At 43.0% G+C, this 27,848-nt stretch overlaps 1 protein-coding gene across 2 annotated transcripts; it reads left to right on the top strand.

Moving 5' to 3' along the window:
* Window positions 1–5,260: 5,260 nt before the first annotated feature.
* On the top strand, window positions 5,261–27,848 carry LOC106605501 (cytochrome b5 reductase 4). 2 transcript variants are annotated; one of them, XM_045718628.2, is made up of 17 exons: window positions 5,261–5,359; window positions 5,624–5,745; window positions 6,047–6,200; window positions 10,025–10,125; window positions 10,305–10,389; window positions 10,489–10,527; window positions 10,677–10,800; window positions 10,931–10,988; window positions 11,157–11,250; window positions 17,123–17,155; window positions 17,290–17,412; window positions 17,719–17,859; window positions 18,793–18,948; window positions 23,389–23,539; window positions 24,692–24,778; window positions 25,369–25,530; window positions 25,833–27,848. In XM_045718628.2, exons 2-17 carry the CDS (start codon window positions 5,662–5,664, stop codon window positions 25,885–25,887), a joined length of 1,647 nt encoding a protein of 548 aa, XP_045574584.2. In that variant the 5' UTR covers window positions 5,261–5,359; window positions 5,624–5,661; the 3' UTR covers window positions 25,888–27,848. The 2 variants fall into 2 exon arrangements, with proteins under 2 accessions (XP_045574584.2, XP_045574582.2); XM_045718626.2 differs by having other exon boundaries at window positions 5,261–5,745.

The raw sequence follows: 27,848 nt of genomic DNA, 5'->3' as shown, positions 1-27,848 counted from the left end.
ATGACAAGTTTCTCACACGACTGGCCTATCCGGGTGATGTTTTTTCGTGCCTGAATGATCTGAATCTAGGATTACTGGGACTCTCCGCAACTATATTCAATGTGCAGGACAAAATTGAGGCTATGATTAAGAAGTTGGAGCTCTTCTCTGTCTGCATTAACAAGGACAACACACAGGTCTTTCCATCATTGTATGATTTTTTGTGTGCAAATAAACTGAAGCTTACGGACAATGTCAAATGTGATATAGCGAAGCACCTGAGTGAGTTGGGTGCGCAATTACATTCCCGAAACGGATAACACAAACAACTGCATTCATTATCCCTTTATTTTTTAGTTTTTTTTACCCATTTTCTCCACAATTTCATGGTATCCAATTGGTAGTTACAGTCTTGTCTCATCGCTGCATCTCCCGCACGGACTCAGGAGAGGCAAAGGTCGAGAGCCATGTGTCCTCCGAAACACAACCCAACCAAGCCACACTGCTTCTTGACACAATGCCCACTTAACCCGGAGGCCAGCCGCACCAATGTGTCGGAGGAAACACCGTACACCTGGCGACCGTGTCAACGTGCACTGCCCACCACAGGAGTCACTATTGCACGATGGGACAAGGACATCCCTGCCGGCCAAACCCTCTCCTAACCCAGACGACGCTGGGCCGATTTTGCACCACCCCAAGGGTCTCCCGGTCATGGCTGGCTGCGACAGAGCTTGGACTCGAACCCAGAATCTCTAGTGGCACAACTAGCGCTGCAATGCAATGCATTAGACCACTGCACCACTCGGGAGGCCCTCTTTATCCCTTTCATGCCCTGCCTCCAGTCCATTTACCGATACCTGAACAAGAGAGCCTCATCGAAATTGCAACAAGCGGTTTTGTGAAAATGTAATTTAATCAGAAGCCACTGCCAGATTTCTGGATTGGGCTGTGCTCAGAGTATCCTGCCTTGGCAAATCATGCTGTTAAGACACTGATGCCCTTTGCAACCATGTACCTCTGTGAGAGTGGATTCCCGGCCCTCACTTGCATGAAAACTAAATACAGGCACAGACTGTGTGTGGAAAATGATTTAAGACTGAGACTCTCTCCAATCCAACCCAACATTGCAGAGTTATGTGCATCCTTTCAAGCACACCCTTCTCATTAACCTGTGGTGAGTTATTCACAATTTTCGATGATCAAATACAATTTTATATGTAAGATGGTTAAATAAAGAGCAAAATGATTAATTATTATATTATTATTTGTTCCCTGGTCCTATAAGAGCTCTTTGTCACTTCCCACGAGCCGGGCTGTGACAAAAACTCACACTCATACTTATGTTTAATAAATGTATCGTATAGTGTGTGTGTAGCAGGCTTACAATGATGGCAAAAAACAACATTTGAGAGTGCTCTGCTAGAGGGGGTACAGCTGGAGGGTGGATGTTTGAAGGGGTACGGGACTATAACAATTTAGGGATAATCACTGCTCTAGGTCGTATATTATAATTGTTTCTGATTGTTCCAGTTGGGAAATGTCATTACCATTTTAACAAGTATTTTTTTGTTAGTACTTGTGAATTTCTGTACTATAAAAAAAAGTGCTACCCAGTTGTCTATATAAATACATTTTAGGTAGATTTACCTACATTTACAGGTAGAACGGGTAATCAAATATCAAATGAGGATTCTGCTATCACCCCTCTACCCCTCCACCCCTCCCTACACCACCATCAGAAAGGAGACATTGCTCATCAAAATCAGTGAACTGCAATCATAGAAATCCCAGGATTCTATATGTAATTATATGACTGCAATCCTCTGCTAACCCATCTAAAGAAACAGTGATGTCTTCTCACACAGCCACATCTTTCCATACACTGAAATGCACACTTCACACATCACCGTCAATGCTTACGATAGTTTGCAAATATCAATGACAGCATTAGATTGAGAATGACATTGTACAGTCAGAACACATAGGGGGAAAAGTGATCTGTTTTTCACCTTTCACCAGACAAAGACAATGAAGCAATGAATGACAGTATGTTTATCCATATTTGGACACTGGCGCAAAGCAGCCTCCAATCTTGGAAATCCACCTCAGTCACTTGGCAGCGTTGCCATGGAAACCCTAGTCTCAGTACCAGCTAGCTGGATCCCGTTGCTGATGATGGCACCACATGATCTGATGGGTGCATCGCTAGGCTTTCTGCTAACAGCCTGCTGCTATATATTCTACCATATGGCATGGCATGTCTTTGCTGCTCAGTAACATACATTAGTCTGTTCAATAGAGGAGAATGAGCCAATGAAGAGGGAAACATAATTTTGTATGGTGGTGTTTTCACACTTTGAATGTTAATTCTTGTAGATCTAGCTCTAGGTTCCCTGTTTGTGTCTCTGAGGACCATTGGACCTTTGGCCTCTTAGCAAAGGGCCCGAAAGACAGACAGGCACGCGGAGGACCGTGTTGGGGAGAGAGAGACCCTAAGCTGTCTGTCCGGCCTGCCCGGCGGAAAATGGAACGCGTGACTCATCAGACCAAACAGGGGATTAGCTGGTAATGATCTGGCTAATGGTTTTGAAATTGTAATTATCTGCCCTGTGCTGCTACACTCAGGTCTGGTCTGAGTGGTAGAGACAGAGAGGAGAGAGAGAGGGGAGTGGGGGATGGGGTGGGAGAGAGAGAGAGAGAGAAGGGGCGGAATAGAAAAAAAAGTGGCACATTTCAAGCAGACAAATAAATACCTATTACAATCACTGCTACTTTGCACTTATACTCTCAGGTGTCTCTCCGTCTGTCGTCTCTAGCGGGGAGTTTTTTTGTCCAATCAAGAGCATTTGCAGTCCAAGAGCATTGTGTAATTTAGGAGAGGATCATGGGTAAAGATATTGCACTGGTTGGATAAAAAGTGTATTCATGGTGCAAACATGGACATTTGTCCTAATCGGAGATTACAGTATCTGATGAAACCCTCTTAAACCACATTCTCTTTAAGCAACAATGTCTTATGCTATAGGCGTTACCTGGGAAAATACCTAAAAACATAACTCAACTGCTTCTTTAGGCATACACCATAATCAAGTCATCTGCTTTAGCTAAGCCTGACTGAATATTGTCAGAATGTTCAGAACAAGATGTTCATGACGAAAAGGAAAAGGATTTCATAACAACTAGTCAACCATAGTGTCCTGTCACTGTGAGTATCTACTGCCATCTACAGAACATCTTACAGAACAGTGTACCAGCAGAGAGACTCAGGCTCGTGGTTGCACTGCCACCTACAGAACATCTTACAGAACAGTGTACCAGCAGAGAGACTCAGGCTCGTGGTTGCACTGCCACCTACAGAACACCTTACAGAACAGTGTATCAGCAGAGAGACTCAGGCTCGTGGTTGCACTGCCACCTATATAACACCTTACAGAACAGTGTACCAGCAGAGAGACTCAGGCTCGTGGTTGCACTGCCACCTACAGAACATCTTACAGAACAGTGTACCAGCAGAGAGACTCAGGCTCGTGGTTGCACTGCCACCTACAGAACATCTTACAGAACAGTGTACCAGCAGAGAGACTCAGGCTCGTGGTTGCACTGCCACCTACAGAACACCTTACAGAACAGTGTACCAGCAGAGAGACTCAGGCTCGTGGTTGCACTGCCACCTACAGAACACCTTACAGAACAGTGTACCAGCAGAGAGACTCAGGCTCGTGGTTGCACTGCCACCTACAGAACACCTTACAGAACAGTGTACCAGCAGAGAGACTCAGGCTCGTGGTTGCACTGCCACCTATATAACACCTTACAGAACAGTGTACCAGCAGAGAGACTCAGGCTCCTGGTTGCACTGCCACCTACAGAACACCTTACAGAACAGTGTACCAGCAGAGAGACTCAGGCTCATGGTTGCACTGCCACCTTTTGGATTACTATGGCCATACTTTTAATATTAGCCAACTACCATTCCACTAATAAAAAAGTATGCACAGAGTAACTATTTGCTCCACTTCTTACCCAAAATGAACAGTCTATTAACTATTAACTAAAGTGTATTAACTTTATAAAACCTGACAAAAGGCACAGGAAGCTTGCATGTACGTGTGTGTGTGTGTGTGTGTGTGTGTGTGTGTGTGTGTGTGTGTGTGTGTGTGTGTGTGTGTGTGTGTGTGTGTGTGTGTGTGTGTGTGTGTGTGTGTGTGTGTGTGTGTGTGTGAGAGAGAGAGAGAGAGAAAAACTGGTTTCGGTTGGCCTGAATGACTCTGCCTGTTACCCATCCCATGTCCGTCCTTCCTGGACTCCTGCTGTGTCCAGGTGTTGCTCTCGTCAGCACAAGCTTCCCTCCATTACTGCCCAACTGGCCACTCAGCAGCTCTCTCACGCATCTACCGAATGTGTGTGTGTGTGTGTGTAAGTCTGTGTGTGTGTGTGTGTGTGTGCGCGTGCGTGCGTGCGTGCGTGCGTGCGTGCGTGCGTGCGTGCGTGCGTGTGTGTGTGTGTGTGTGTGTGTGTGTGTGTGTGTGTGTGTGTGTGTGTGTGTGTGTGAATGAAAAAAGGGAGCTGTTTCAGCCATTCCCAAAAAATCGCATTCATTATTAAATAATGAGTTTAAAATACAGGTAAAATAGAGTCCATGTACATTGGGCTTTTATTTTGAAGTCACGTGTCAAGAAGAAACTATTCCCACCTTGGAATCCTTTTAGTGAGATTTGTCTAATCAGATTACGTAGGGACGTAGAACTATCCCTACACTGACGCTGGTTGGTCATGTAAATTAACTCAAGCCGTCTTTTTATATCGTTTTGCAATAGGCCATTCATTGTACGTACAAGGCTCATGTGATACATGGGATAATCACGTTTCTGAATTGTGACAAAATAACTGTGTCTATGGCAATTATTAACATATTTTGATGTTAAATCATTCCAACGAAGATTCGGAGGAGGACGAGGAGGAGGGAGATGGAGGAAGAGCGAAATATGTTTCTATTGTGACCATTTTTTTCTCTGGTTTCATACCAGGTAGGCTACGTGTTCTAAGTTACCATTTAGCATTTCCAAATACTCACATTTATATTGCCTAAAAGACACCCTATAAAAACATAAATATGAGTCCTATTTTACATTTATTTACATCGTCTTCTGAAATTTTCGGGGCGCTTTGTACTGTATCAGGGCGACTGTTGAGATGTATCTTTACACTAGATGGCGCTCTAGGTATTTTGGATACAGTTTTACTTTAAGTGTTTTGCCCATTTCATCATCATATCGCGACATCATCTGCAGCTACCGCGGGAATGTAGTTTTTAACAGTGACAACGCCAAATAGGTGTTGTTTTCATAGTCAAATATTTTTGTACGAACAGTGTATTGTAAGTGTCATTTTGTTCGGTCGAGATCCATCTCACCGGTTATTTCATATGTCTGATATTATGGACATATTTGGGCGTTTTGTTGTGAAATTGCTCTTCCGGGGTGCTAGCCAGTCAGCTAGCTAGTTAGCTAAATTACTCAACTAGTGTCACTTCAGGGAAATGTGTTTCTTATGACACAACGGAAACATAATTTCACAGTGGTTCACAACCCCAAGAGTTTGTCCTTTATTGTCGTGTTAATCGAAGGCCCGTCTTATACAGGATTCCTTCAGAATTTGGCCTGCTTTCGAAGAGTCGCGATGCTGAACGTCCCATCCCAGTCGTTCCCTGCAGCCAGCTCTCAGCAGCGTGTTGCTCCAGCCGGTCAGTCCGGCAGGAACAAGGTACTGTACCGGTAGTTGACGACATGATTGTGTGTGAGAGTTATGCCTTTATATCATACATAATGTTGATGACCCATCAATGGGTTAGACTATTGTGGTCCTACTATGTAAATGTTCTGTGCTGTAGTCCAATTTTAAATTGAGTTAGAAAACCCTGTCTGCAAAGTCAACCTTAAATTGATTGTCATCATGCCACACCCTTTGACACCACTTTACTCTTTACTGAACTGTAAGTGTAAAGCTGTATTATCATGATACCACCTTTTGTGACTGTGAGGGCTGTTCTTCCATGTTGTTTCAGGTAGCATTGAAGCCTGGCCACAGTCTGATGGACTGGATCCGTGTGGCTAAGAGTGGCCGAGACCTGACAGGGCTGAGAGGTAGACTCATAGACGTCACGGAGGAGGAGCTGCAAAAACACAACACACGGCACGACTGTTGGACCTGCATACGAGGTGACACAAGCTAGCCCTATACTGTATACACACACACAACACTGGTCCTGGCGTTTTGCAGGTTTTTGTTTAAGCCCAGTGCTAACACACTAGATTTAACTAATCAAGGGCTCAATGCCTCTCCAGGGCTAGAGTTGGAGAAACTGGGGTATTACTTAAATTGTTCAGGAAAATAAATGTGAAAAGTACACATACACACACAGTAGCCACATACTATCTGTACACAATTCTTCTCTCCACCTTCCGTAGTCGTAATTGAGTGATTCCTCACGAAACCCAGACAAAACAAATGCCATGATTTGGGGGATTTCTACGAAATGTAATCCATAGAATAGTCCTTTCAAGGAAAGATTGTATTTGATATTTGTCTCTCAAATCATAATTGAGAAATAGTTCATCAAAGGTGGCATATTTATTACATTTTGCCTTACCCAGGCCTCCTTTAATAGCCAATAATGTTTAACCTGTCGATGCTGCAATACAAAGCAAAAATGTGTTTCATATGAAGCTTTACCACTTGCTCTGTAATATGAGTAGTATTTTGATTTCACAAAAAAATGTCTTCCATTCATTTATGAGTATTTAATCATACAACATGAATAGAGAAAATATGCTTAAAAATGCAATATATTGTTGAACATTATATACTCTACAGGCATATCAAAGTTCCAGACTGGGATCTCTGCTAGTTTTAAAGTTATGGCCCTTTAAAAAAATAATTGGCATAGTTCAGCATTGTAACCAATCACAGCCCTCCTTTTACTTGTATCATTGCACATCCTGCAAATCACCATTTTGAATACATTTTCACATTCACTCTTTTGTTAATGTTTAAAAATTGGGTAATAACTCTTAAAGTAGCAGAGATCCCACTCTTGAACTTTGCTAAGCCTGTAGAGTATATTATGTTCAACCATATATTAAAACATTTGCCAATTTCAATATCATGTTTATATTTTTCAATATTCATAAGTTAATGTAAAGAAAAAGTTCTTGAAATAAAAATACTACTCATATTGCAGAGAAGGCAGTATAGCTTCATATGACCCCAATGTTTGCTTTGTAGCACCTACAGATGAACCACAATGGAGTCTTAAAGGAGGCCTAAGTTAGGACAAAATGTCATAATATGCCAACTCTGATAAATCATTTCTCAATTATGGTTTTAAATACAAATGTCAAGTCTGTCAACAATCCTTCCTCCAAAGGACTATTACAGTGCATTTTGTTACGTTACAGCCTTATTCTAGAATGGATTACATTGATGAGGGAAAAAAAACAATCTACACACAATGCCTCATAATGATAGTGAAGTAGGTTTGAAGAAATGTTTGCAAATGTATAAAAAATATAAAACATATCTTATTTAAATAAATATTCAGACCCTTTCCTATGAGGCTCAAAATTGAACTCGGGTGCATCCTGTTTCCATTGATCATCATTGAGATGTTTCTACAATTTGATTGTAGTCAGTCTGTGGTAAATTCAATTGATTGGACATGATTTGGAAAGGCACACACCTGTCTATATAAGGTCCCACAGTTGACAGTGCATGTCAGAGCCAAAACCAAACCATGAGTTCGAAAGGAATTGTCTGTGGCGCTCCGAGACAGGATTGTGTCGAGGCACAGATCTGGGGATTGGTAACCCAAAACAGTCTGCTGCATTGAATGTCCCCAAGAACACAGTGGCCTCCATCATTCTTAAATGGAAGAAGTTTGGAACCACCAAGACTCTTCCTACAGCTGATCATCCGGCCAAACTAAGCAATCGGGGGGGAAGGGCCTTGGTCACCTCCCTGACCAAGAACCCAATGGTCACTCTGACAGAGCTCCAGAGTTCCTCTGTGGAGATGGGAGAACCTTCCAGAAGGACAACCATCTCATCAGCACTCCACCAATCAGGCCTTTATGGTAGAGTGGCCAGACGGAAGCCACTCCTCTGTAAAAAGCACATGACAGGCCACTTGGTGTTTGTCAAAAGGCACCTAAAGGATTCTCAGACCATGAGAAACAAGATTCTCTGGTCTGATGAAACCAAGATTGAACTCTTTGGAGTTCTGGAGGAAACCTGACACCATCCCTATGGTGAAGCATGGTGGTGGCAGCATCATGCTGTGGGGATGTTTTTCAGCGGCAGGGAATGGGAGACTAGTCAGGATCAAGAAAAAGATGTATGGAGCAAAGAGATCCTTGAGGAAAACCTGCTCCAGAGCGCTCAGGACTTCAGACTGGGGCGAAGGTTGACCTTCCAACAGGACAAAGACCCTAAGCACACAGCCAAGACAATGCAGGAGTGGCTTCAGGACAAGTCTCTGAATGTCCTTGAGTAGCCCTGCCAGAGCCCGGACTTGAACTCGATCGAACATCTCTGGAGAGACCTGAAAATAGCTGTGCAGCGACGCTCCCAATCCAACCTGACAGAGCTTGAGAATCCAACCTGCAGAGTAGAATGGGAGAAACTCCCCAAATACAGGTGTGCCAAGCTTGTAGCGTCATACCCAAGAAGACTCAAGGCTGTAATCGCTGCCAAAGGTGCCTCAACAAAGTACTGAGTAAAGGGTCTGAATACTTATGTAAATGTGATATTTCAGTTTTGTATTTGTAATACATTTGCAAACATTTCTACAAACCTGTTATTGCTTTGTAATTATCTGGTATTGTGTGTAGATTGATTAGGGAAAAAAACATTTTAAAATAAGGCTGTAACATAACAAAATGTGGAAAAGTCAAGGGCTCTGAATACTTTCCGAAGGCTCTTACATAGAGTGAAATCCCCAAAATCATGGTCTTTTTTTGTCTGGGTTTCGTGAGGAATCACTTTCGGAAGGAATCTAACACATTTCATCCTCTCATTTCCACATGTGCGTCATTGAGATTAAATGCAGTCATTGGTAGTCATGGAGTGGGTTCATTTGTCAAAGGACATTGAGTAATAAAGCTTAATTAAATTTGATGTGAAGGAAGATTATGCAGGCTTTAGTGACTAGGACTCTGTCCACTTCTTCTGTTTCAGAGCAGAACAGGTGGCGCCCTCCCTCCCGCTGTATGCCTCTCTTTCTCTCTTCCCTCCCTATTACCTCTCTCTCTTACCCAAACTCATACACTCACATATGCTTGGCATACAGCAATCATTTTTTAGTACTTATTTGATAATCAGTCCTTAAAACAACAAATAACAACACCCAGCAGCAGCAGTAGGTTGTAGAGAAGAAATATGGAATTAAACAACCGTATACTGATGCCATTATCATCATGTCTCATTTGTTATTCATGTTTTCAGATTTGTTGATCGCACTCATCAGCACTCCCATAGAGATGTGTGATGAAGGCATTAGCTAACCAATTTAATATCAGTAGGCTATAAGACAGTAATTGGTGATTATATACACAAATCAAGGTTCCCTGTGGTGTACATACCTTCTCCTCTCATACACAGTGTTTTCCTTGAGACCGTGTCTGTTTTCAGGGTCAGTAACTCGGCCAGGTCCTTATGTTGGGAGGAAAATGTTGTGTTTGCTGGGATAATGTCTTTGAGTAGGGCATGTGTCTTTATGTTGTGAGAAGGCTTTCTACAGAAAGCATTGGAGGCTGGGCACAGCCTTCACCTCCCCCTCAACACCATACATTACAATGTGTGTAGTTCATAGTTTAAGCGTTCATAACCATTTCTTTGAATGTATTTTCTGAATTCACTGTTATATTTGTCGGTGTGAGTGGGCCCACATACACGAGTTAGCCCTAATATACAGATATAAATAAATGTATTGTGCATTTTGTGAGTATTTTGTGAATACATACTATTATTTCCTGTGTGTGTCTCAGGCATGGTTTATAATGTGAGCCCCTACATGGATTTCCACCCTGGAGGAGAAGAGGAACTGATGAAGGCAGCTGGGATAGACGGAACAGACCTTTTTGACCAGGTCAGCTCTCGTTGGACTTTCCCGAGTTAAAGGACTACCTTGGAAGTTCACATGTTAAAACACACAAGTTCAAAACATTAAAGCACATAATGTGTGTTGTGATGCCGTGCGTGTCTAAGCTCTCTTGCTCACTTTCTCCCTGTCTGCCTTTGTCCCTGTATCTGTGGCCATATGAGCAGGTTCACCGTTGGGTGAACTATGAGTCCATGCTAAAGGAGTGTCTGGTAGGGAGGATGGCTGTGAAGGCCAGCACTGCTCTTAAAGGTACAGGAACACACAATCCCTCTGTCTCAGGACTTTAATGCACCGTATTCTCTCTTTCATGCATGATGTTTTTTGACCCTTTCTAATTTGTTTCCACAGCTAAGTCTGTGATAAAGGACACCATCACTCATTTAAATGGTAATGTACAAAATAACAATAAGAATAATGCACACAAAAAAAACCCTGTGATTGTTCTGTAGTGTCTGGTATTTGTGTGTGGGTGTTCTATATTCTATGTGGCTGAAATCAGAGTCCTCACTCTTGTCTCTCTCTCTCTCTCTCCTCAGGTCAAGCCCCCCCTCCTTCGCCCACCTTCATGCTCCCTCCTGCTTTCCTCATCCCTCCCTCACCCTCATCACTGCAACCCTCAGCCGCCCCGCCACCACCCCAACCCAAAGACGCCCGGCCCAGGTACGCTCACAAAACAACAAGAACAACTGTTATGATATTGAGAATGGTGACAGACTGGAGGATGTGAGGTGTGATAGATAGATGTGAGAAGGTAATGAACATACTGTATCTGTGCATTGTTTTTTTTTAGGTATGACTGGTTTCAAACTGATGTCACAGTCAATATTGTGGTTTTCACCAAACGGAAGGTAAACATCCCCGCTTTGCAATTTTTAAATGGCAAGATTTGAGTGAAATGTGAGCCAGAATGTGCAGTAATTGTTCTTTAACCTCACCGCCCACCCCTCTTTTCTCTCACCTCTTTCCTTCTTCTCCCTTATTTTCTCTCCTCTCTTTTACCCCCTCTCCTATCTCAGCTCCCCAACTCTGGCTGTACCATAGTTGACCTGCAAGATGGTGTTCTACGGGTGGAAGTTCTTCTGGGGAAAATGTCCTACATGCTGCGTCAACGTAAGTGAGTTGTCATAGCCGCCTCTTTCAATCTCCTTTCTTTTATCCATCTATTACAGCCAAACTCTTTCTTTTCTCTCTAACCATCCTGTACTAGGGGTGTGAACGTTTAAACCAAATTGGCATTGTTAACCGAAAACTGTTTACTATTATATTTTTCTTATTTCCTCCCATAAAATGTAAGTCACACAGTGCAGTTATCACAACTAGCACTAACAGGCCCCGATCATCATCATAAAGGGAACATGCCTAACGCAACAATGCTGTAACATTAGTAGGAGGAGATATAAAGCTCTCTGAACTTCGTCGTTAACAGTCGGGAAAATGACAGGGACGTGACAGCAGCGAAGTCCTGTATGGCAATACTTTGAGAAGGTGATGAAACGCAAACTTTGCGAGGTAGAATTAAGCTACAGTGGCAGTACAGGTGCAATGCTTAACCGTCTGAAAGGGAGGCACCTTGACACCCAAACCGTTGCTGGCAGCAGCAGCGCAGGCCCCCAACAACAGACATTAGACAGGCTCTTCAGTCTTCACACGAAAGAAGTGCGATAAGGGATGGAGTGAGAAAATCCCAGCGTTGATTACAGAAATGATTGCAGTTGATATGCAGCTATTTTCAATGGTAGAGGATATTGGCTTCACTGCCCTGATGGCATATCTAGAACCAGACTACAAGATGCCATATCGAACAACCGTGATGGCCCAGATGGAGAAATTGTACAATGATTCCTCTGCAAAGTACAAAACGCGAGCTCTCAAAGTCAAACACCTCATACGTTGCGTTAACAACATCAAATCAAAGTTTATTGGTCGCGACCACAGATTTGCAGATGTTATCACAGGTGCAGCGAAATACATTGTTGGACATCTATGAACACGTGGTCTTACATCGTCACTGCAACGAAATCTCACATTGATGAGAAGTGGGACATAAGGTTGGGATGGGCGGTATGCCATATTTTACTATATACTGGTATTAAAATTGCACAGAGACGAGTTAGAAGGATCATTTACAGTTGAAGTCAGAAGTTTACATACACCGTAGCCAAATACACTGCTCAAAAAAATAAAGGGAACACTTAAACAACACAATGTAACTCCAAGTCAATCACACTTCTGTGAAATCAAACTGTCCACTTAGGAAGCAACACTGATTGACAATACATTTCACATGCTGTTGTGCAAATGGAATAGACGACAGGTGGAAATTATAGGCAATAAGCAAGACACCCCTAATAAAGGAGTGGTTCAGCAGGTGGTGACCACAGACCACTTCTCAGTTCCTATGCTTCCTGGCTGATGTTTTGGTCACTTTTGAATGCTGGCGGTGCTTTCACTCTAGTGGTAGCATGAGACGGAGTCTACAACCCACACAAGTGGCTCAGGTAGTGCAGCTCATCCAGGATGGCACATCAATGGGAGCTGTGGTAAGAAGGTTTGCTGTGTCTGTCAGCGTAGTGTCCAGAGCATGGTGGCGCTACCAGGAGACAGGCCAGTACATCAGGAGACGTGGAGGAGGCCGTAGGAGGGCAACAACCCAGCAGCAGGACCGCTACGTCTGCCTTTGTGCAAGGAGGAGCAGGAGGAGCACTGCCAGAGCCCTGCAAAATGACCTCCAGCAGGCCACAAATGTGCATGTGTCTGCTCAAACGGTCAGAAACAGACTCCATGAGGGTGGTATGAGGGCCCGACGTCCACAGGTGGGGATTGTGCTTACAGCCCAACACCGTGCAGGACGTTTGGCATTTGCCAGAGAACACCAAGATTGGCAAATTCGCCACTGGCGCCCTGTGCTCTTCACAGATGAAATCAGGTTCACACTGAGCACATGACAGATGTGACAGTCTGGAGACGCCGTGGAGAACGTTCTGCTGCCTGCACCATCCTCCAGCATGACCGGTTTGGCGGTGGGTCAGTCATGGTGTGGGGTGGCATTTCTTTGGGGGGGCCGCACAGCCCTCCATGTGCTCGCCAGAGGTAGCCTGACTGCCATTAGGTACCGAGATGAGATCCTCAGACCCCTTGTGAGACCATATGCTGGTGCGGTTGGCCCTGGGTTCCTCCTAATGCAAGACAATGCTAGACCTCATGTGGCTGGAGTGTGTCAGCAGTTCCTGCAAGAGGAAGGCATTGATGCTATGGACTGGCCCGCCCGTTCCCCAGACCTGAATCCAATTGAGCACATCTGGGATATCATGTCTCGCTCCATCCACCAACGCCACGTTGCACCACAGACTGTCCAGGAGTTGGCGGATGCTTTAGTCCAGGTCTGGGAGGAGATCCCTCAGGAGACTATCCGCCACCTCATCAGGAGCATGCCCAGGCGTTGTAGGGAGGTCATACAGGCATGTGGAGGCCACACACACCACTGAGCCTCATTTTGACTTGTTTTAAGGACATTACATCAACGTTGGATCAGCCTGTAGTGTGGTTTTCCACTTGAATTTTGAGTGTGACTCCAAATCCAGACCTCCATGGGTTGATAAATTGGATGTTTGTGTGATTTTGTTGTCAGCGCATTCAACTATGTAAAGAAAAAAGTATTTAATAAGATTATTTCATTCATTCAGATCTAGGATGTGTTGTTTGTGTTCCCTTAATTTTTTTGAGCAGTGTACATTTAAACTCAGTTTTTCACAATTCCTGACATTTAATCCATTTAATTCCCTGTCTTAGGACAGTTAGGAATACCACTTTATTTTAAAAATGTGAAATGTCAGAATAATAGTAGCGAGAAGGATTAATTTCAGCTTTATTTCTTTCATCACATTCCCAGTGGGTCAGAAGTGTACATACACTCAATTAGTATTTGGTAGCATTGCCTTTAAATTGTTTAACTTGGGTCAAATGTTTCGGGTAGCCTTCCACAAGCTTTCCACAATAAGTTGGGTGAATTTTGGCCCATTCCTCCTGACAGAGCTGGTGTAACTGAGTCAGGTTTGTAGGCCTCCTTGCTCGCACACGCTTTTCAGTTCTGCCCACAAATTTTCTATGGGATTGAGGTCAGGGCTTTGTGATGGCCACTCCAATACCTTGACTTTGTTTTCCTTAAGCCATTTTGCCACAACTTTGGAAGTATGCTTGGGGTTATTGTCCATTTGGAAGACCCATTTGCGACCAAGCTTTAACTTCCTGACTGATGTCTTGAGATGTTGCTTCAATATATCCACATAATTTTTCTGCCTCATGATGCCATCTATTTTGTGAAGTGCACCAGTCCCTCCTGCAGCAAAGCACCCCCACAACATGATGCTGCCACGCCCGTGCTTCACGGTTGGGATGGTGTTCTTTGGCTTTCAAGCCTCCCCTTTTTCCTCCAAACATAACGATGGTCATTTTGGCCAAACAGTTATATTTCTGTTTCATCAGACCAGAGAATATTTCTCCAAAAAATACGATCTTTGTCCCCATGTGCAGTTGCAAACTGTAGTCTGGCTTTTTTACGGCGGTTTTGGAGCAGTGACTACTTCCTTGCTGAGCGGCCTATCAGGTTATGTCGATATAGGACTCGTTTTACTGTGGATATAGATACTTGTGTACCTGTTTCCTCCAAGCATCTTCACAAGGTCCTTTGCTGTTGTTCTGGGATTGATATGCACTTTTCGCACCAAAGTACGTTCATCTCTAGGAGACAGAACGCGTCTCCTTTCTGAGCAGTGTGATGGCTGCATGGTCCCATGCTGTTTATACTTGCGTACTATTGTTTGTACAGATGAATGTGGTACCTTCAGGCATTTGGAAATTGCTCCCAAGGATGAACCAGACTTGTGGAGGTCTACAATTTCTTTGCTGATTTCTTTTGATTTTCCTGTGATGTCAAGCAAAGAGGCACTGAGTTTGAAGGTAGGCCTTGAAATACATCCACAGGTACACCTCCAATTGACTGAAATGATGTCCATTAGCCAATCAGAACTTCTAAAGCCATGACATCATTTTCTGGAATTTTCTAAGCTGTTTAAAGGCACAGTCAACTTAGTGTATGTAAACTTCTGACCCTCTGGAATTGTGATACAGTGAATTATAAGTCTTATAATCTGTCTGTAAACAATTGTTCGAAAAATGTCTTGTGTCATGCACAAAGTACATGTCCTAACCGACTTGCCAAAACTATAGTTTGTTAACAAGAAATGTGTGGAGCAGTTGCAACACTTAGGTTGGAGTCATTAAAACTAGTTTATGTAAACTTCGGACTTCAACTGCAGTTGCTAAAGGCAGCCTGCAGTTCCTCGGTCGGCCTTCAACTTGAGATACTTAATTAATGAGAGGAGGCAGCACTGAGCTAGCCTGTGTTGATGATTAGTTATTTGAGAAGGAGACAAGTCAAGACGCTGGACCGGGTGATTCAGTTTATAGTAAGGCAGTTTATTATGAGACAAAGATATTTGGCAAAGCGTGCACGGACTCCTTCGTTTAGCTCATAGGGAACTAGCAGAAGAGAGCCCCGAAACATAGTGTACATCCAATTTATACAATGAAATAACAGTGTGTTGACGTTGAGTCTAGTAGGTCCGCTCTCCTGACTGGTCGATGAGTGGACGGACGGTCCACTCTCCAGGTGGTGTCGACTTCCCATTGGCCCTTGGCAGTGTCCTTTGTCCTCGGAGTCCAACACACCTAAGTGTGTGTGTGTGTGTGTGTGTGGGTGTATTTCTGGTAATTCGTGTCTGGGTGCTTGCGATATTCATGGAATGTTGTTCTTTACACCAGTGGTCAGTTCGTGTGGCTAGGGTGCTTTCATGTCTTGACATTTTTGTGTGAGTGCTTAGTCCGCCATCAGTCTCTGGGTGTGGTCGTGATTGGTATCAGTTGGTTGCTCAATATGTCTCTGGAATTTTGTTGTGTGCTGTTGTGAAACATGTTGTGCAAATGCCCTCCTTATATATCATTAGGTAAAACGTTAGATTATCTTTATTACACCTGCATTACAGTACACTTCTTAGACTAGCTCAAAGTGCACATGCAATTTTTCCAAAAACTCCTCCGTGAAGCAAGATGGTGACTTGCTGAATATGCACTTTCTGATCTTCAAATGCGCCACTGAGCATTCTCATAGGAAACAATGGGCTGATGTTATCGATTTGCTTCGTCCATATCTTTTACAGTCTCTGGGTTGCCATGACTGCGTTAGTTTTAATTGCATTGCCCGCTGGCGGTCATACGCAGCACCATCTCTGCATTGTGAATAGTTTTATGATGTTTTTCTTATCGTTTAAACAATACCAATTGCAGTTTAAACATTTAGACATTTTTTACATTTGTCACAACGCTATCGTGTACCCTAGAGCTGGCATAATTACCTTTACCCTTTAACTGATGAAGACCCCCTTAAAAAAATATACGCACATTTTAATTTTATTTTTTGTTGTGGTGTTGAACGAACAGCTGACTGAAGACGGGACAGCCGACATTTCTGCCGTAACATGGACAGTTAACAACGCGAGGAAACTTCGAACGGTTGTTACGGTGACCATGGCCATTTTAGCTGGCCAATTATCATCATCTAAAATTCCATGACCATCACAGACCTAGTCCATTATCAGCTGTAATTATATTATTGATTGCTGTCAAGGCTTATTTCTCCATCTGTGTTCCAGCCTGGAGGACTTGACACAATTACTGTCCAGTGTTTATCACTGGCTTATTAATGTTGGAGGGAAATATTGACTGTGTCAACCAGAGGAAATAAACACTGTGCCCATGTCCACTAAACCCTCTATCGGTTTATCTCTCTCCCCCTCTGTCTGTCTGTCTGTCTGTCTCTCTCTTACTCTGTCTCTCTTTCCTTCTCTATCTCTCTGTAAATGGGGTGATGAATTTGATTTTATATTAATTTCTGGTAAACAACTCACTAGGAGTCTCTCTTTTTCAGGTTTAGCCCAAGAAGTAGATGGAAGCGTTGCTGGTAAGGAGAACATTTTCTGGTCTGATGTCTTTTCATAAGCTAAAGCTGACTAACTGTTAACGTTTACCAACTCCCTCCCTCGATCCCTCCCTCCCCATCTTTCTCCCTCTCGCTCTCTCGCTATGCTGGTACAGTTCACACAGCGTGTGCTGTGGGGAAGATTCAGGTCAGCATGCGTAAAGCAGCCAAAGGAAAGTGGGAGGAGCTTGGTGAACCACTGGAATTCCATGATTCTCTCTTCAGGATGAAAGATCGAGGTATGAATAGGGGCTCTTTTCCAATACGTCATTCCTTGATTCCTCACAGCCTCACTCCTCACCTTCTTCTCAAAACGCTTTGGAGGAGAATGTAAGAGGGGAGGGACCTTGTACTTTCTCCTCCAATGCGTTTTGAGGAGGCGGCAAGGAGAGAGGAAGTGAGGAATCGAGAAAAGACGAAATAGCCAGAATGCCATTTCAGACACATCCAAAGAGATGTTTATTCATCAGTCTTCTGAATTGATTTTATTACATTCCCCTATTAACCAAAATCACATGTTAGTTATTCACTCTCTCTCTCTGCAGCGATCTTCTACAGGGAGTGTATGTTAGTTTCTAAGACGGAGGTCACACACGACACCTGGGTGTTCCGGTTACAACTCCCTCTAGGGACACTCATGCACGTGCCAGTTGGGAAACACATCTACCTCAAGGCCCTCATCCACGGTAAGGCCTAGCTTATAGATCCATGCTAATGCTACAACTAAGCTAGAGCTAATCCCTATGCTACATTTTTTTAATTTTATTTAACCTTTATTTATACATGCGTTTCTCATTGAGATAAAAATAAATTTTTCAAGCAAGACCTGGTCCAACAGCAGCTTGGATACACTAACACAACCCTGAACAAAACTATAGATACACATACAGTACAACTATTACATAAAGAAACACAAATGTCATAACAAAAGAAACAGCTGTCCTAAAGACAATTACACGCTTCTATATTTACATCGACCAAGTGTTTAACCTCCACCAACATGACTAGATCATCACATTTTTGAGAATTCCAGGACCACTGAGTTGAGTAACTAAAACTATTTCCAACATGACCTATTCTAATTCTTGGTACTGTTAAAAGCAAATGAGAATGTGACCGTAATTGATAAATATTTACTGAGCTGATTAAAAAAAATTTAAAAAAAATAACATTCTTTTATTTTTTTACAGATGGTGTCATTTTACCCAATATGGCCTTATAAATCAGTGTATACCAGTGTTCAAGCCTATGCAAGGACAATGACGACCAGCCAACAGCACTGTAGAGATCACAATGATGTTTTTGATTGGTAGTGAACATGAGGGCCGTATGCTATACTGAATCAATTGCTCTCAGGGTAGTGGTTGAAGCCTCAGGGTAGTGGTTGAAGCCTCAGGGTAGTGGTTGAAGCCTCAGGGTAGTGGTTGAAGCATATATAAAACTAAAAAAATAAAATCTAAAACCACCAGTAATGTACATCGTACCAGCTCCTTCCTGGCCTTCAGAGAAAAGCAAGTCTTATGAAATGTGTAGACAGTTGGCTAACGCTATATCTGGGCTACCGCTAATCCCATAGCATCCCATGTAATTCATTGCTAATGTTAATGCTATATGTGTAGACAGTGAGGTGGTGAAGCCCTACACGCCAGTCGAGGAAACACTGGTACCAGCTACACTGGACTCCACACAGGGGACTGCAGCCACTGACATCTTCCTCATGATCAAAGTCTACCCAGATGGAGTGTTGACTCCACATCTAAACAACCTCAACATCGGTAAGTCTGAGGCCCCCAGGAACCCTCACTGTTACAGCTAAGTGGGTTGTTCAAATGTTATTTATCACATACACCGAATACAACTGGTGTAGACTTTACATTGAAATTCCCAACCGTTCCCAAAGATGCCGAGTTGAATTATTATTATTATTATATATATATATATTAGTTTTAAATAGTAACGAACAAAAGAGGAATCAAATAAGCCATTTACAGGGAGTACCAGATCAATGCGGAGCCATATACAGGGAGTACAAGCGGAGCTATATACAGGGAGTACCAGATCAATGCGGAGCTATATACAGGGAGTACCAGATCAATGGGGAGCTATATACAGGGAGTACCAGATCAATGCGGAGCTATATACAGGGAGTACCAGATCAATGGGGAGCTATATACAGGGAGTACCAGATCAATGGGGAGCTATATACAAGGAGTACCAGATCAATGGGGAGCTATATACAGGGAGTACCAGATCAATGGGGAGCTATATACAGGGAGTACCAGATCAATGGGGAGCTATATACAGGGAGTACCAGATCAATGGGGAGCTATATACAGGGAGTACCAGATCAATGGGGAGCTATATACAGGGAGTACCAGATCAATGGGGAGCTATATACAGGGAGTACCAGGTCAATGGGGAGCTATATACAGGGAGTACCAGATCAATGGGGAGCTATATACAGGGAGTACCAGATCATTGTGGCGCTATGTACAGGGAGTACCAGATCAATGGGGAGCTATATACAGGGAGTACCAGATCAATGGGGAGCTATATACAGGGAGTACCAGATCAATGGGGAGCTATATACAGGGAGTACCAGATCAAAGGGGAGCTATATACAGGGAGTACCAGATCAAAGGGGAGCTATATACAGGGAGTACCAGATCAATGGGGAGCTATATACAGGGAGTACCAGATCAATGTACGAGCTACTTGCGGTTGATATATACATGAAGGCAAGGTAAAGAGAGTAGGCATCCGGATAGATAATAATAAGAGTAAAGAAATATAAGGTTGTCAGTGAGTAGGTTGTGTGCGTTTTGTTTGTGTGTGCGTGCATTTGTTTCTGTGTGTGTAAATGTATGTGTGTGTTCATGTGCTGTGTGTTCATATTAAGTGGAATATTCATATATAGAGGTCAAGTGTACGTCAATCTGCAGGTGGTTTAGCCGCACTGTGGAATACTAATGTCTCAGATACAGTGGGGGGAAAAAAGTATTTGATCCCCTGCTGATTTTGTACGTTTGCCCACTTACAAAGAAATTATCAGTCTATAATTTTAATAGTAGGTTTATTTGAACAGTGAGAGACAGAATAACAACAAAAAAAATCCAGAAAAATGTAAGTAAAAAATGTTATAAAATGATTTGCCTTTTAATGAGGGAAATAAGTATTTGACCCCTCTGCAAAACATGACTTAGTACTTGGTGGCAAAACCCTTGTTGGCAATCACAGAGGTCAGACGTTTCTTGTAGTTGGCCACCAGGTTTGCACACATCTCAGGAGGGATTTTGTCCCACTCCTCTTTGCAGATCTTCTCCAAGTCATTAAGGTTTCGAGGCTGACGTTTGGCAACTCGAACCTTCAGCTCCCTCCACAGATTTTCTATGGGATTAAGGTCTGGAGACTGGCTAGTCCACTCCAGGACCTTAATGTGCTTCTTCTTGAGCCACTCCTTTGTTGCCTTGGCCATGTGTTTTGGGTCATTGTCATGCTGGAATACCCATCCACGACCCATTTTCAATGCCCTGGCTGAGGGAAGGAGGTTCTCACCCAAGATTTGACGGTACATGGCCCCGTCCATCGTCCCTTTGATGCGGTGAAGTTGTCCTGTCCCCTTAGCAGAAAAACACCCCCAAAGCATAATGTTTCCACCTCCATGTTTGGCGGTGGAGATGGTGTACTTGGGGTCATTCCTCCTCCTCCAAACACAGCGAGTTGAGTTGATGTCAAAGAGCTCCATTTTGGTCTCATCTGACCACAACACTTTCACCAGTTGTCCTCTGAGTCATTCAGATGTTCATTGGCAAACTTCAGACGGGCATGTATATGTATCCTTGAGCAGGGGGACCTTGCGGGCGCTGCAGGATTTCAGTCCTTCATGGCGTAGTGTGTTACCAATTGTTTTTTTGGTGACTATGGTCCCAGCTGCCTTGAGATCATTGACAAGATCCTCCCGTGTAGTTCTGGGCTGATTCCTCACCGTTCTCATGATCATTGCAACTCTACGAGGTGAGATCTTGCATGGAGCCCTAGGCCGAGGGATATTGACAGTTCTTTTGTGTTTCTTCCATTTGCGAATAATCGCACCAAATGTTGTCACCTTCTCACCAAGCTGCTTGGCGATGGTCTTGTAGCCCATTCCAGCCTTGTGTAGGTCTACAATCTTGTCCCTGACATCCTTGGAGAGCTCTTTGGTCTTGGCCATGGTGGAGAGTTTGGAATCTGATTGATTGATTGATTGATTGATTGATTCTGTGGACAGGTGTCTTTTTTACATGTAACAAACTGAGATTAGGAGCACTCCCTTTAAGAGTGTGCTCCTAATCTCAGCTCGTTACCTGTATAAAAGACACCTGGGAGCCAGAAATCTTTCTGATTGAGATGGGGTCAAATACTTATTTCCCTCATTAAAATGCAAATCAATTTATAACATTTCTGACATGCGTTTTTCTGGATATTTTTGTTGTTATTCTGTCTCTCACTGTTCAAATAAATCTACTATTAAAATTATAGACTGATCATTTCTTTGTCAGTGGGCAAACGTACAAAATCAGCAGGGGATCAAATACTTTTTCCCCCCACTGTAAGTGAGCAAGGTCGGCAACAACATGAAATAAAAAATAGCACATCAGAAACCAGAAGGAAGGTTATTTTTCTTCCAACCAGGATTGATTAGATTACCTTTTGTTTACCATAAACTCATTTACATGTTTGCCTGCTGCGTACACAAGTAGACTAGGTGACAGAAGTTCTTGACTCCTGTTCGTCGATTTAAAATAAAAAAACCCTTTAACATCATTTAGTCTTTAAAATGCAATAAACAAGCATTGATTATGATTGGGTACTGCATTTACATGACCGTTAGTAATAACATGATTATGAAGTTAACATTCACAGGGAGGACTATACTCTTACCATTGTGATTAGGGATATTGTTATGATTAATAGTAGCACTTTGCAATTCTAGTCTCATTATGTATTTTGAGTATTAAATGTCATATGTTAGTTAGGGCTGGCACAGTTATTGTATAATCCTGTAACCAACAATTATCAACTTTTCTATTCGAGTAGATAATAGTCTTTTTACATGAAGTGGGTACATTTGGTAGTCATTTTCCGAGCAGAACGGCACGGTTCCAAACCTTTCAAGCGGTCCAAACCATTCCTTTTTGAGATAGGGGTGTCACTAATGCTGTTGTATTTAGTAGGTATGTCATAGCTAATATTCAGATATCCATTACAAGCTCAAAACATTTTTCAACAAAAAAGACAATTATGACAATGACTGTGGTCATTCGCATGACAATTAATTGTTACCTAAAATTCTATAATCGTCACAGACCCTATCTTTTTTCCTCATCTCTCTCTCTCTCCTCTCTTATTCATACATCAGCAGAAGCAGGCACTATTCAGATAAATCAATTACAGGGGGGGAGATTGCTCAGCTCCCAAACAGGATTGATGGTGTAATTAGTTTCTATTTAAAAACTCATCAACAGGTTGTTTTATCTCATCTATCCTCCCGACCCCTTCTCAGAGTCCAGCCTTCTACATAGTCAGGGTGCCAGAATATAACCCATCTTTCCTTTCCACCCACAATGAATCGGATTTCCTGGCCTTTGTATTGATTCCACTGTTAAGAGGACAAGACAATCTAAATCCATGACCTTCTTCTTACTGGAAAAGTAATTTTCCTACCAGTCCATCTGCACAGAAGTGGACAGGAAAATAGATGTTTCTTTATCTTTCTGTGTAAACTACGCTCAGTGACAGGGCTTCAGGCTATGTAATTGTCCTAATCTGGCCCCCATTACCTGAATATATTCTAGTGTTGAGTGATGTGTGTGGTTGCCTGGCGATGCAGGCCCAGCTGCAACATTGGGACAGATGGAGAATGTTTATTTCCCAGTCAGTCAATTAAAGAAAAAAAACATTCTCCATTACAACAGTACCATGTGCCTTTCACTGATATACAGTACATCTAGATAACACCTAATAACAAAGACTAGCTGTACAGTACAAACAGAAACCTCATGAAAGAGGAAATGGATAGCTGATAGTAGGGAATGAACAGACACTGTGTTCTGTATTCATTATTCAAGCTATCCTGATTTTGTACTCCTTTAAAAAAAATACATTTATGTGTTATCTGTTTTTGCTTATTCTTGTGCTTAATGGGTTTCCTTCTCTCCTCTTCCCTGGTTGCCTAGGTGACCACCTGTCTGTCAGCAGCCCGGATGGTGCGTTCAGTCTCCGCCTCCTGCGTGAGGTCACTCACCTCTACCTGTTAGCAGCCGGCACGGGGTTCACGCCCATGGCTCGGGTGATCCGATTGGCCCTCCAGGACCTGGGCTCACTCAGGTGAAATACACTGTCATGGCTCCACCCAGAAACAACCCCTAGTATAGCCCCTCACCCCTAAGCACTTCATGTAGATATGAAAGACTTGGAAAGGTATAAGCAGTATGGAAAATATTCTGCCTATCCTATCAAATATACTGCTGTATTGTTGATCCCGTTCTTTCAGATATTCCTTTCTACTTGTGACTGAATAGAAACTGAATGAGGCTGTACTCTGACTGCTGTGCTATTGCAAGGCTGTCACTGTTCTCTTCCTGAGGATGTGTATACATTGTAAAGGACAAGGCTGTCATTGTTCTCTTCCTGAGGATGTGTATACATTGTAAAGGACAAGGCTGTCACTGTTCTCTTCCTGAGGATGTGTATACATTGTAAAGGACAAGGCTGTCACTGTTCTCTTCCTGAGGATGTGTATACATTGTAAAGGACAAGGCTGTCATTGTTCTCTTCCTGAGGATGTGTATACATTGTAAAGGACAAGGCTGTCATTGTTCTCTTCCTGAGGATGTGTATACATTGTAAAGGACAAGGCTGTCACTGTTCTCTTCCTGAGGATGTGTATACATTGTAAAGGACAAGGCTGTCATTGTTCTCTTCCTGAGGATGTGTATACATTGTAAAGGACAAGGCTGTCATTGTTCTCTTCCTGAGGATGTGTATACATTGTAAAGGACAAGGCTGTCACTGTTCTCTTCCTGAGGATGTGTATACATTGTAAAGGACAAGGCTGTCATTGTTCTCTTCCTGAGGATGTGTATACATTGTAAAGGACAAGGCTGTCACTGTTCTCTTCCTGAGGATGTGTATACATTGTAAAGGACAAGGCTGTCATTGTTCTCTTCCTGAGGATGTGTATACATTGTAAAGGACAAGGCTGTCATTGTTCTCTTCCTGAGGATGTGTATACATTGTAAAGGACAAGGCTGTCACTGTTCTCTTCCTGAGGATGTGTATACATTGTAAAGGACAAGGCTGTCATTGTTCTCTTCCTGAGGATGTGTATACATTGTAAAGGACAAGGCTGTCATTGTTCTCTTCCTGAGGATGTGTATACATTGTAAAGGACAAGGCTGTCATTGTTCTCTTCCTGAGGATGTGTATACATTGTAAAGGACAAGGCTGTTCTGACGGCGTTAGATCTGTGTGTTCTAGGAAAACCAAGCTGATGTTCTTCAGCAGACAGGAAAGAGACATCCTGTGGCACTCTGAACTGGACGGCCTCGCTGCTGAAGATGAGAGGTGTGTGTGTTGCACTGTGTATTCATATTGAAGGTGGTCTTTGAGGCTGGCTGCGTTAATGTCAGCAAGACTGACCCTCTGTGTGTGTGCGTGTGTGTGTGTGTGTGTGTGTGTGTGTGTGTGTGTGTGTGTGTGTGTGTGTGTGTGTGTGTGTGTGTGTGTGTGTGTGTGTGTGTGTGTGTGGTGTGTGTGTGTGTGTGTTGCCCGCTCCAGATGTCTATGATTGCATGTCTTCATGGTGTGTGAACACTCCCCATCATTACCATTTTGACTAGAATCTCATGTGAACCATTACCTGTGAAGCAGCATTAACACATACATGTTGCTGTACATGTAGTCTTGCTGCTAGGCAGAGAATGTTCTCTCTCTTCCTCTGTCAGTGTACAGTATGTTCTGATGATCTGTCTGTCAATTGGTAAGGCAGAAGATACATTTTGTTTCTTACATTCTATGGTTCCAGGTGGAGCATGTTCTGTCAGAGCCATGTGATAGGTTCTATTCTGCTCTATTCTATGGTTCCAGGTTCCAGGTGGAGTATGTTTTGTCAGAGCCGTTTGATGGTTCTGTTCTGCTCTATTCTATGGTTCCAGGTTCCAGGTGGAGTATATTCTGTCAGAGCCGTGTGATGGGTGGACAGGCAGGAAGGGGCGGGTTGAGGCCTCCATGCTGACTGACTTCCTGCTTAGGCCTGAGGGCTCAAAGGTCTTTGTGTGTGTGTGTGGCCCCTCAGCCTTCACCGAGCTGACTGTGGGGTGAGTGACACTCCACACCCCTCTACACACTCCAGTTAGGCATTTAGCCGGGCGGCAAGTAGCCTAGTGGTTAGAGCGTTGGACTAGTAACCGAAAGGTTGCAAGATCGAATCCCCGAGCTGACAAGGTAAAAATCGGTGTTTTTATGTTAATGTTGATTTAGTAGATTCAAGCTATTTCAGGATATGTAGTGCAAGGAAGTTAGCCTGTATAACATTGGATAACTTTTGATAACTTTTCCCACCTTTAGGCTTTCTGACTCCCCTTCTCACTTCTCCCAATCTCCCTCCTCTCTTTCTCAGGTTGGTGAGACAGCATTGTTTCAGTGAAGAGGAGATTCATGCGTTCCAGGGCTGAGTGTCAGTCTCAGGCCTGACATATTTCAAACTCACAGCCATAGGTGTCAATGGGACATTGTGTGAGAGCAATGTGTGTGTGTGAGAGAAAGAAGACACAATTTGTGAGAGAGTGTCTGGGAGAGAAGATATGTTGTTAGGCTGCTGGCCAATGTGTTTTTTGGCACAATGTTTTTCTATGCACTGTAGACTGAACTGATGGACCTGATTCCTGTGGTTAGCAGCGATGCCAGAGCCCCACAAGAGGCTCTTTGAATCTGGAAGGAAAGCAGCTCTGTCTCTCTCTCTCGCTCCCTCTCTCTCTGTGTCTCTGTCTCTGTCTCTCTCTCTCTCTGGTGCTTTGAAACACGGATGGACAGTTATTCTCTCTGGTCGCTTAGGACGTGACCGCTGGGCTCTCTGAGCTGGTGAATCACACACAAAGGATGAATGGTCAATTACCCAGCAGCACTGAACCCTCAGGTCAACATCTTCAGCTCACTGTCTGTCTATGTCTGTACCAGAGCTTTTTGAACCGTCCTGTCCTTGAACACTCCTCTGCTCTGACCACAGAGAGAGAGGTCTGGGGTTGTTTATGAGGAGTTCTGATCATTTAAATCTTCCTTTTGTTGAAGAAGTAATGAGAATTTCCAACCTGCTGTTGGCATATACCCTCCTACAGAGAGTTATTATTATTCAGCTAGTTGTTTTGGCTGTGCTGCTGCTGTTCTGTCTGTTCTGCAGCCTGTGGTTCTGTTTGAGAGAGACTGATGGTTAAGCAGACCAGTCTTCAGAATCAGTACTTTTACTCTCCCCCCTCCCGCCTCGCTCTCTCTCCCCCTCTCTCTCTCTCCCACAGGTTGATGTTGTAGTACTCACAGTAGGTGAAACATACCAATGGGAATACATTACGCAATACATTACACACCTACGGAAATGTATTTAAATAATTAAATTATATTTTTATTAAATGTGTATATTTCATTCATTAATACCTCGAGCCCACAGTGATCTGATTTAAGTGCTTGATGTTTGATGCAGTTAAATGATTGTAAAATGCTTCCGGGAACCCTGACCATGCGTCCTTTACTCTTTCTCACTCTTGTGAAATACATGAGGTTGGTAAGACACCAACTATTGTGATTTCTCCTCGTGGAACATCAAACTGCCAGACCGAACTATGTCAATCCTGCAGAGTTGTTCTATGCTATGAGTGGTCCCTCTGGTAAGATGTAGCTCCGCTATTAACCTAATAAGAGGGGCTCTTATCTGGCTGTTTCCAGCTGCAGTCAGTCCATCTGCCTCTTTAGATGTATCCTTCCAGACATCATTACTGAGTCAATCTGGGTGAAAATGGAACAAAATGTCCATGAAATTGAAGGTGTATTTTCATGAAATCTCGTAGATGTCGTTTTGGAGGAAGAAACTTTTATATTGGACATTGGTATCAATAAAGCATGTCCATGAATGTATGCGATCTTGGCCTTTTCACAGTTTATTTTTCTCTAATTTGTTCTCTGTCGATCGTATGGAAAGTGCTATTTAAAAACCTTATCCTGCGTGGCATTTACTTTTTAATAACATCAAAGTACATAATGTCATGGTCATTTTCTTCCTTTTTCACACAGAATGAATTGCAGCATTTCTTACCACTGAACATAACCCTTTCAAAGATCACACCTGTCAACGTAACACACAAGGCCATGCTACGTGCAATACTATAACAGTCAAGCTTCTATGGACGAAAAGCACTTGATGAAAGTACCAGTTGTTTCGCATGACAAAAATGACTGAAATGTGTTGGGTTCTGGTTTTTAAAGAAATACACGAGCTGATTATTTCGATTGGTTTTGTGGCTCATCTAATGTTGATCTAACCACATCTTTTTTAATACATGTCCAGCGTTGTACATCATGCACATTATAACTAGCATGTCAATCATATGAGCTGTCCTGAAGCAAATTAAAAGATGCACGAAATATT

The sequence above is a fragment of the Salmo salar genome, chromosome 05 (genome assembly GCF_965601325.2).
Source record: "Salmo salar chromosome 05, fSalSal1, whole genome shotgun sequence".
In the NCBI taxonomy this organism is placed as follows: Eukaryota; Metazoa; Chordata; class Actinopteri; order Salmoniformes; family Salmonidae; genus Salmo; species Salmo salar.
The sequence above is the reverse complement of the archived record's forward strand: the minus strand, read 5'-3'. Positions and strand labels throughout refer to the sequence as shown.

What these genes read in the sequence shown, in the direction of transcription:
- LOC106605501 (XM_045718626.2), top strand. Translation starts at nt 5,533, where the DNA reads ATGACACAACGGAAACATAATTTCACAGTGGTTCACAACCCCAAGAGT. An exon ending in TGGTTTTCACCAAACGGAAG is followed by an intron (nt 10,989 to 11,156) that starts GTAAACATCCCC and finishes CTCCTATCTCAG; the next exon opens with CTCCCCAACTCTGGCTGTAC. An exon ending in CTCGCTGCTGAAGATGAGAG is followed by an intron (nt 24,779 to 25,368) that starts GTGTGTGTGTTG and finishes CTATGGTTCCAG; the next exon opens with GTTCCAGGTGGAGTATATTC.